Source organism: Phoenix dactylifera, chromosome 1, assembly GCF_009389715.1.
Source record: "Phoenix dactylifera cultivar Barhee BC4 chromosome 1, palm_55x_up_171113_PBpolish2nd_filt_p, whole genome shotgun sequence".
In the NCBI taxonomy this organism is placed as follows: Eukaryota; Viridiplantae; Streptophyta; class Magnoliopsida; order Arecales; family Arecaceae; genus Phoenix; species Phoenix dactylifera.
The window spans coordinates 40112964-40123288 of NC_052392.1; the positions used below are offsets into that span (position 1 = coordinate 40112964).

Sequence of the window (10325 nt, forward strand, 5' to 3'; positions counted from 1 at the left end):
CGGAACATATTGTGCAACAAAAATATCACTTGTACCTTAATTGCTTAGGTCCAAATATTTAGGGATGGATTACCTCAATTTTGATTTTTGAATCCAAAATCTCTTGTTGCTAAACAAAAGAAAACACCAATTTAGTTTGTTGTGAGAGGTTAGATCCGGCCCATTTGCACCCTTGAATCCAAAATTTCTGGCTGCTAAACAAAAGTAAAATTATTATAAGACAAAACAAATCCAGTGTTAAAGGGGTTTCAGATTCTTAATCCTTTGGGATTCTTTTTATTAGTTTTCCTTAGTTATCACTGGAGTTGAACACGTGCCGCACACATTGGGACCCTCAGCTATTTGATGGCTAGATGCACTCTAATTTTTTCCAAGTGGACTCTTTTCATATTTCTCGAAACAAAAAACTATATAAACTAAATGGGGGTATATATTGAAAATGGGATGCCAATTACATCAGATCAAGCCCCGGGACGGCCGTTGAGGATAGAAAGGGTGAGGCTCTCGGTCCAATTGGGAAAGTTAGGGTTCTCAAATATCGCTGCCAATCCTTGAAAGAAAACTTATGGCGTTAATGGCGATGACTACGATTGGCCCAAGAGTTCCATTTCAACGAATTCGAGCTCCTTTTCCTCGGGTAGTTTTTGCTTTTTTTTTGGTTCCCGAAATTTTGATTGGAATGAGATGCCATGTGCTTTACTTTTTTTTCAAAAAAACCCCAATATTTAGTGCTCGGTGTATTGTTGTGTTTATTGCTAAAAAAAGATTCCTTTTGGGTTTTGCCTGCTCGTTTCTTATGTCATTTCCCATATCTGAACCAATTGAAAGCAGCTTTTCTAGAACTGTGACTTACAAGAAGTAATTTTAAGTGATAGAGAGGCCAATTATTTGTCTCGATTGCTCCTGTTATTTCAATTTACAATTGATTTATAACGGATCATTGGAGAGGTGATGAGTTTTTCTGCTTTAGTATACCATCTATTACGATGACTGTGTTAGTTTTAAAATTTTTTATGCAGTTAAGAAGATGCTCATATATAGATATGCAATTCCGCATTTCAGGTGATGGTTTCGATGCATGCAAAAACTAGCGTTTCTTTCAATAAAACTGTCGACAGTGTTGCTATTGGTAATGCATGGGAAGGTCCATACCAGAGGTAAATTCCAGATTTTATTCACTATTAGTTACTGATATTTCTTCCTTTTCATATTCATTTCTTCCGTTTAACTTAAAATGCCACCAATGAGCCTCTGGCTTCCCTGGTTAATGGAATTGTTGGTAGAGTTGGTGATTTGTAGAAGATTTGCATCATTTGTTTTTTTGATGGTAGCAGCTACTTTTAACAGATAATGACTAGATCGCTTATACCCTAGCCTCCATTCTAATTTCCTTTTATGCACTTTCCTAAGTTCCTAACATCCAGATAGAGCCTTCATATCAACTCTTTCCTAACATCCAGATAGAGCCTTCATATCAACTCTTGTAGCTTCTCTATCATGTGGCTCTATCTCTCAATTCCCCTTCCACCCCCACCCCCCCCCCCCCCCCCCCAACCCCCCAAATGTGTGTGTGTGTGTGTGTGTGTTTTGTCCAATTCTTTTATAGAAATTTCCGTAGTTGTTGATTGGGATTTTTTTTTGCCCCGAAAGTTTTTTTTTCTGTTTTTCTGTTTTTCTTTAAGTTGGAATGTTGGGTGCTGTTCTACTTAATTCTGCAAAATGTTCAAGGAGGCCCCTAAATTTGCCAAATCCTTTGTAGCCTCACCCTTGATCTTCTTCCCCTTGAATTCCTTTATCTTCTTCAGGGGGTTTTTTGAGGCAAGAGCAATGTCCACTGATCCCTTGTTCTTGAAGTTCTCCAACTTTGCTACAGCCACCAATGAAGAAATTCATATTCATAGATAAACTAAATTAACCAAGGACCAACCTCTCGCGTATATTTGGTAGGGCATGATATGTGGGAGGTCTATTCATTGTTTGATTTGGCTTATTTTTGGATGTGAATTTCCTTAGAAGTGGCCATGGCAAAGACAAAGAAGCTCAAGAATAAGGGACTCGAAGCCGTTGCTCCTACCTTGATAGCATCCTTAAGGAAGATAAATAAGAAATTCAAGAGCAAGACAGTCAAGGGCAAGGCTGCAAAGAATTTGGCAAATGCAGGATCCTTCTTGCAGGCCCCAGCCCTAGCCTCAACCTTGCTCTCCACCCTAGTTACTAAGAATGGCAAGGCGAAGGGCAGATACGAATGGACAGATATTTCTGTTTGGAGCCGTGTGGGTCCGAATATGATACGGCATATATTGCATTAGAATAGGTGACACACCTCTTGTTTTTGTGTTTCCAAGTTAGACTTTCTATGTAGGACATGTTCCTGGCTTTTTTCCAGTTTAGAATTAAAGAATCTTGTGCTGATGGGAGGGAAGTAATTCATTATTTTATATACAAATGAATCTTGACTTGTTTTTCCTTTCGGTTGACACGAGAAAGATCATAAAATTTCTTCTTCTTTTCTCATGTTTTCTTGGTCCTCCTTAGATGAGCAAAGGATTCATTTGGACTGTTTAGAAAGTGTCATCATGATCCAAAACACCTTCTCAAAGTCCCAACTATTCCTTCTTGCCTTCTACTTATTCAACAAAACGAATTTGCCCAAATTTCAGTTGGATCTTCCCATCCCTAATAAGTCAAAAAAAACATCTACAGTTTCTCAAATATATAGATTCCTTTTCATTTAACATCTAGCTTGCTAGCCCAAGCTGATGCCTCTTTTGTTTCTTATCCCAGATTGTAAAGGGTCTTGCCCTTCTTCTTATCAGAAATATATATATATATATATATATATATATATATATATATATATATATATATAGAGAGAGAGAGAGAGAGAGAGAGAATATACATATATGTATGTATGCATACTTACTTAGGCTTGAAGTTATAAATCTTTATAATATCACTAGGAGTTGTTGTTTTATGAATTCTTTGAGCCTATAGGCAAGGTGGAACAGAGAACAAAGATATTGCTAGGATGGATTAGATTTGCTTGTATAGGCATTCTTGTTAGGTGCTGAACTCCTTTTCCCAACATTTCTTCTTTATTGCATTATAAATGTTGCTCTACTGTATCTCTTCCTATTGCTGTAATTCAAAATATGCAGTATCTTTCTTTCCTTCCTCTACTATAGGAATAGATGAGGCTGTGACAATGTCATCTGGATGGTCATAAAGGAAAAACAATGGTGGAATTTTTTATCAAGTTGAAATTGATCATGCCAAAAGTATTTACTTCACCTTTCCTTCTTTAATTTAGGTTCTGACCATAGAATATACATGAATTTCATGATATAGCAGTTATGTTGCATTTATTCTATAACAAAGAAATTCATGGATGATAGAAAATGAATGTGCAATGGCTATATCATGGTAAGCAATTTTTCAACTATGGGCAGTAAAGTCAATTGCCTCCTTCTCTTCCTCGAGTAGCTTTCTTCCTTCGCTTTTGAATGAAATCTTTTTCGAGATGCGGTTATGTGCATATTTTCAGTCTCCAACTGAATCAAGCTATTCCTTTATTATTTTCAGTTTAATGTTTTCTTGTGGAAGAGACTTTACGTGTTTGTCCTGGCCCACATTTGCAACTGGTTCAGGTGAACTCGACCTTCAACTCAACTCTGTAAACTTCATTCTCCAGTAATGCAGGTTATTGGCTGTAAATGAATAATAATGTGATATACTGTTTGGTATATCAAATTAACTATAAATAATTTATGGTTTTAGGTTTAGAGGCATCAATTACAGATCAAAAGAAGAGTGACTTATCATTGGACAATGTTAAGATAGTTGTCGAGTCACGTGATGATGATAAGATTCATGTGAGCCTGTCACCTGAACTCTTAATTTCAGTAGGCATGCTAATGTTCAACAATATTGCATTTTCCAAAGTTGCCCTATTCATTTCCAGACTTATTATGTTTCCAGCAACTTTCATTACTCTTAATAGCAATCTTCTCTTCATGTGTAATATTGAATGCTCAAATTGCATTACTACTTGCTTGAAGTATATTGTGTTTCCTTGTTTGATAACATCTCGATATTTTGCTTTAGTCAATGTCAAGTTGCTACTCAGGATATTGCTATCAGAAAAATCATTATGCAAAGGAGCTTAGTGGATAATGCTTGCTGGGAGAGGTGTGTCTGTCAATTCCTGTAACTTGGTGTGATCGTTTGGAAATAGTGAAGTGCATAAATTGTCTACAAAAGGAAGATGCAATTCAAATTGTTCAACATATCTAACTTAACAGTATTGAGTTAGAATGCATACTGAAGCCTCTATTCCTAAAACTCCAGTTTAGGGTAGATAGAAGATGTACTCAAGTGGTGGATATCAAGTGTATTTCAACCATAGCTTTAAAAAAAAAAAGGCTGCCTGGTTATCTCTTATAGAAATCAGATATCATTTTTTTCTTTTGTGATGAAGTTCTTTTTTGTTCTTTCTGTCTGCTATGGCATTGTTCATTATCCTATTATCAGGTAAGAGTGGACTTGACCGGAGAGGAGACACAAAAGGCACTTGACGATGTTTTGACAAATTTGGCCCGTACTGCACCACCTATTCCAGGGTTTCGTAAAATGAAAGGAGGTAAGCTTTTATTTGCAAATGGTAATTTTTGGTAGATATGCTGTGGCAACTTCCTATTTGCTATAAGTTCGTAATTTCTTCTTTTTTGTTCACCATATTTGATATTTTTCTCCTAGCATCTAGAGATAGCATGATTTCTGCATGACCAAATTTGTCGAAGTCTGACTCAAGATTTTTTTTCCCCCTCAATGTTCTTGGGATGACTCAAGGAAAAACATCCAATGTAAGTGGCTTCTAAATATCATGTGCAGTTATATGTTACCCTATTTGTGCTTTTGGCTTTTAAATACTCCTGTATTTGAACTTCTAGAACGTTGTAACATCCTTTAAATCTATGTGCTGTTTATGAGCATAAGTTTGTCTACAATTGGGAAATAAACAACAATGCTGTTTATGAAAATGATTATGAGTTCTAATGCTGTAAGTTGAGGTTGGATCAAAGAATACATAAATTAAACTCAAATGTTTTTGTCCAATTCTAAAAAAGACAGGAGAAAATAGATGGAAAGGAGCGAAGCTGCTTGTACTTCGTTACTTACCAAGGCCTGTTTTCTCTATTAAGCCTAAATGTGTACTTTCATGGGATCTGACTCTCAAGCTTTGCTGTAAATTTCTTGCAGGTCCCAAAAAGCTTTCTATTACAGGTCCTTGGGAGAGACCGTGTTACCAAATTCCTTATTGAGGAAATTGTTGGCATGACCATTGGAGACTACGTGAAGAAGGCATGCCCCCCTTAGACACAATTATGCTTTTAGCTTTCTTATAAGAAGGTTTGCTGAGAACAATCTTGAATTGCAATTGTATCAGGAAAAACTGAAGGTAAAGAGCCAGTTTAAGACAACTCAAACAGCGGTAGAACTTGAATCGGCTTTTACCCCAGGGAGTGAATTTGGATTCAATGCTACTATTGATTTTGATAAATCAGATCTTGAAGCTACCAGCTCAGGCTCCTCTTAGCCTTGCATCCAGGAATTCATTTTCCTATGCTTGTTTATTTTTCAAAAATTAAAAATTCATCCCTCAAGGGTATTATTGATTAGGTTTCTTTCCTAAACAACAAGATATAGATCTTATTCAAATGCCAATTCATTGTCTTCGCAGAAATCCAATGATTTGTTATAAACATGTCGCCTAGATGCTTATAGAGATTTTCATTTTCATGAGTTCGTTCTTGTAATACATGTTTTCGATGGAAATTGCTACATTTTCATTAATGCGTTTTTATACATCCTAAATTTGAGAAGATTTTGGAAGTGCCAGCTTACTCTACCAGAAGTAAGTTGGAAGCTGCTTGGAATGAATTAATTTTATAATTTGTTTAGTTTTGCCCCCCAATCAATTAATGAAAGTGTGTTTGTTAAGATTTAAAGGAAAAAAAAAAAGTTATGTAACTTCAAGTAATAAAATAAAACTTATTATAAATATTTGCTAAGAACTAAGCTTTTGGTTAGCCAATAAGATCCATACACACTGTTTGATTGGGCCCTAAGAATTGCTGCCAGAGCTTTAAATGGGCTGGATGGGCCCTGGCCTCCCCGAAACTGGGCCCTTGAGCCAACCAAGATAGGGAGAAAGCGTACATTCTAGGCCCAAGTCTTACAGCAAAGAGGCTCTCACCTCCCGGCCCCCTCCCTCCTTTTGACCTTTATCTAGAAAGCAAGAGGAAGTGGCGTAGTAGCTGGCAGGTGGTTGACCATGGCCATATGGTGGCAAGTGGGGAGAATAGGAGACTAAGAGATGAAGATGAAGGGGTAGGGCCAAGTTAGATTCCTTTTGTTTAAAGTTCTAAATATATTTGATTTGCATCACTTATAAATATATATAGAGAGAGAAAGAGAGAGATGGACTTCATTCCTTGTATCTACTACTACTCTGGGTCTTCTCGACTTCAAATCAATAATAAGGTATCTAGATCGAAGATTCATATTATTGATTATAGTCTGTACCGGTAAAAATACATAGAAATCAAAAAATACATACTTGGGTGGTCTCTGATGTACACATCGTGTTGGACATAAAATATGAGAGACTAAAATGATATGAGGAGGTGATGTTTTGCTTCGATCTAAACATTAATATCTATAATTTTCAATCTATATGTGTAAATAATGATTAATAAGGTAAATTCTCAACTCAAATATTTAATCATGTATTTTAGTGGACTAATATCATGAAAACAGTTTATTTTTTGTCTAAATGATCTATAAATTAAAGATCTCTTACAAAAATACTTGAATATTTTTTAGTAATATAAGTCATGAATAATAATGTGAACCTTAACTTGAATGCCCTATTATTTTTTTTGAAATCGAGAGAAATAGATATCATCTCATTTCGAGAGAAGTATGGCCCTCTATGGATGCCACATAGGCAAGAAACCTTCGAAACATATACTTCTCTTTTATGCATTTTTTTGATCTCATAAATGATAGCCAATGAATTGCATTTCATTTTAGCAGCATCATCTTTGTAGCTGTTCTTTTTTTTTTTTCTTTTTGTTTTTGCAACTTCCTGTGCATCAAGACTCCATCAATACTTTGCTCTTAAAGATCTAGACCAGGCCTCAGCCTCAAATTTAGCCTAGCCAAACCCAACATTCTTGTCCATGTCACGGACTTAGACTTGACAGGTCAAGGCCCACAAGTCGGATCTGTAAATTTAAGAACCTAGTTATTGGATTTGTCTGTAGCAACTAATAATTCTAAGCCTGGAATTGTTCCTCTAAATTTATTTTTTTTTAAGTACGACCATCGATTTCATTACTCCATTTTGCAAATACTTTGGCCCCAACTTTATGAGTGAGACGTCCATCTTCATCAAAAACAACTTTATGAGTGAGATGACCAGTCTCGTAGACACCCAACTTGTAATCACAATTCTCTGCAACGACTAGATAGGGGCATTCCACCTTGATAATGATGTTAGGCTGCACGCTATCCAACTTCGATGGACAAGCATCATCTTAAATGGATGTCCATCCTAATGTTGAATTGCCTGAATTTAATCACTAGCTTTCCTTCAATTGTGTCCAAATCATTTTTCATGCAATTTGGCCCATACTCTTCAAGTATATAGACTTCTGCCTCTGCTTTTATCTTCCATGGAATCTTAAAAACAGTTGGGTTGATTGCAAGTGATAACCATATAAAATGATGTCGACAAAGATATTATCTTGTTCCAATCTAATTATAAATACCACAATCGGCTCGTGCTCAACCCTAATAGATCTGTACTGCAGTGTTCCCGAGCCCACATAGGCTATAAGTTGGATCTGCTCTGATACGATTATAACAATTTAAGATCCACCCAAAATAGCTAGTCGGAAAGTATTATTTGAGTTTCTTGATCGTACATAAATACCCAAGATCTATTGAGCGAATAACTGATATAGGACTAAATATATGTCTGGACAGATTCTCACAGAAGTTATCATTAGTGACTATATTGTTGAATGATGATGATTAAGTTTGTGATGCAGATGCATGTACCACCGGAAAACTTTTGGGAAAAAAAAAAAAGATACTTGAGTTTGACATAGTGTTGCTTAATAATGGCACGTGGAGTTTCGTTCTTGCTGACAGCCTAACTAGTGGATTTGTATGGATGATGGCTTGGACTACGTCGATTAGTCCTTTGAGAACTTTTAATTTGTGAAAAATATGGGTATCATAATATGTGTGAAAGTTGGGATTATATTTTGTTAAAACCCTAACAATGCCAAACTACATGGTGTAGTATAAGAATGTCAACATCTATTCTTTTCTCCTTCATTATTCTTTTATTTATTTATTTATTATTTTTCTTGCGAGGAGACTGTTTTAACATTTCCTGAGGACAGGTTGCTTAATCTCAAAGTCTAGGAGGCGGTGTCCTTTGATTGGTGGAAGAAATGATGTCTGTATCTGGCTTGTGCTTTACGTGGCAAAAACTAGTATTGTTCACAATATATCTCATATGATGTTATTTAATTTAATTGATATGAGATTATGCTAATTATTTAAAAAAAATAATTAAAGATGTCATTTGTGATGGCTACAAAGGTGCATACTTTTCTATTCCTCAAGTAAAATAAGCCTAGAAAAAGAGACATGAAACAGGCGATGGATTGCAGTACTACATTTCTGGTCAAAAATCTAGAATCCTTTTTGACAATCAAGCTGGAGGGTGTATTTTTAGACTTTCATCAGGTTGTACATGGTTGTTATTTTCCCATGCAAGTTATTCTTTGGGGGCAACTTGGACCTCAAAATGATATGGTTGAATGAAGATAAAGAGGATTGGAGGTATCCTTCTTCTAGTTCTTCTTGCCATCGTTAAGGTCCTCAATTATGAAATCCAAGCTTATCAAAAGTGCGCGCTGCAGTGCGATCTTATGGACGGTTTTAGGAGCTTTTTATTTTTCTTTAATGTAAGGTTTTAGGATCTTCCTACGGCCTATATGGATAATCCTATTGGATCCTCGGAAGTGAAAACAGATTTTTTGGATAATTATATTGGATCCCCGGAACCGAAAACAGAATTTATAGCATTATAAAATATAAGATCCGGTCCAACTCATATCAATCCAAAGAAGACTTGGTGAGATCATTTTTTTTCTCCCTACTCTTAAATTTTTTTTATGAATACCATGAATATAGACCTTGCTTGGTTTGTATTCCTGTGAAACATATTACATTGTAACATTGCATGGGATTATCCAAATAAGCCCTTGGTTGTTTTGACTACTTTGGGCCTTGGAAGGTATGCCCTCACAACAGATAAAGGTGTATCTTTCACATGAAAGTGTATGATTTACCTTTCTTCATTCGAATCCACCATTGGTTCACCCACCGAGACTAATGCCATGAAGGCCTTTTTAATTAGTCCCCTTAAATCAGTCTTCAACTATTCCATTGGTTGACATGGCACAGAAATTCATGCGATCAAGCAAGTGGCATTTAGTTGCGGAACACGAGGAACTTTTCGACGACTAAATAAATCAAGAATTAACTTTAGGACGTTTGAAATGTTTGTTTGGAGCTTGATGAACATGATCGCCAGTGGATTAAACTCGAAAAACGAGACCTCTAAATAAATCATGTCAAATTTTGACTTTCTTATCCATGGGCTATCCCAATATCACATACAGGGAATGCATGTGAAACCCTTATAATATCTTCGATTTTATCTACCTTGTCCCCTCCTCTTCTTGGTCCAACGTCAGCTAATTATTTGAGTATTCCACTTTCTCAAGTTGCCACCCTAACAAGCATATGTTTTTTAATTAACTAATTATAACTAATTTCTTTCCTCTTCCTATCTACCATGTCCTTTTTTTTTTATTCGTCTCACTAACAAGCATGTCCCTATCACAAATAGAATAGATAGGGAGAACCTCGAAGATTGACTCGTTCCCTCTCTCTCGAGTATATCACCTCTCTCAATTTTTTTTCTCCATTCTCAACTAACTCCAGTACTTTTTCTTTCCTACCTTTCTGAACAAACTTCTCTCGACTTGTTTATTGGCCACCCATCCTCTCAATTTGACATGCTTCCATTAGTTAATGCTAACTTAAATGTTTGAACTTTAAAAAAAAAACATGGCCAGCTTATATTCTTTCTTGTTTCTATCAATAATTTCTATCCATGTTCATTGCGACCAAGTTGCCCTTTAATATTGAGATTTGAAGCCCTGGTTCTCTTAACT

General features: G+C 35.9%; 1 protein-coding gene across 2 annotated transcripts; it reads left to right on the forward strand.

Moving 5' to 3' along the window:
- Positions 1 to 445: 445 nt before the first annotated feature.
- On the forward strand, positions 446 to 5853 carry LOC103706027 (trigger factor-like). 2 transcript variants are annotated; one of them, XM_008789965.4, is made up of 8 exons: positions 446 to 637; positions 1063 to 1157; positions 3583 to 3647; positions 3778 to 3872; positions 4531 to 4639; positions 4849 to 4862; positions 5260 to 5361; positions 5447 to 5853. In XM_008789965.4, exons 1-8 carry the CDS (start codon positions 566 to 568, stop codon positions 5594 to 5596), a joined length of 702 nt encoding a protein of 233 aa, XP_008788187.2. In that variant the 5' UTR covers positions 446 to 565; the 3' UTR covers positions 5597 to 5853. The 2 variants fall into 2 exon arrangements, with proteins under 2 accessions (XP_008788187.2, XP_038970400.1); XM_039114472.1 differs by lacking the exons at positions 4849 to 4862; positions 5260 to 5361; positions 5447 to 5853 and having other exon boundaries at positions 3778 to 4188; positions 4531 to 4614.
- The last annotated feature ends 4472 nt before the right edge of the window (positions 5854 to 10325 follow it).

What these genes read in the sequence shown, in the direction of transcription:
- LOC103706027 (XM_008789965.4), top strand. Translation starts at nt 566, where the DNA reads ATGGCGTTAATGGCGATGACTACGATTGGCCCAAGAGTTCCATTTCAA. An exon ending in TGGGAAGGTCCATACCAGAG is followed by an intron (nt 1,158 to 3,582) that starts GTAAATTCCAGA and finishes TATTATTTTCAG; the next exon opens with TTTAATGTTTTCTTGTGGAA. An exon ending in TTGGAGACTACGTGAAGAAG is followed by an intron (nt 5,362 to 5,446) that starts GCATGCCCCCCT and finishes CAATTGTATCAG; the next exon opens with GAAAAACTGAAGGTAAAGAG.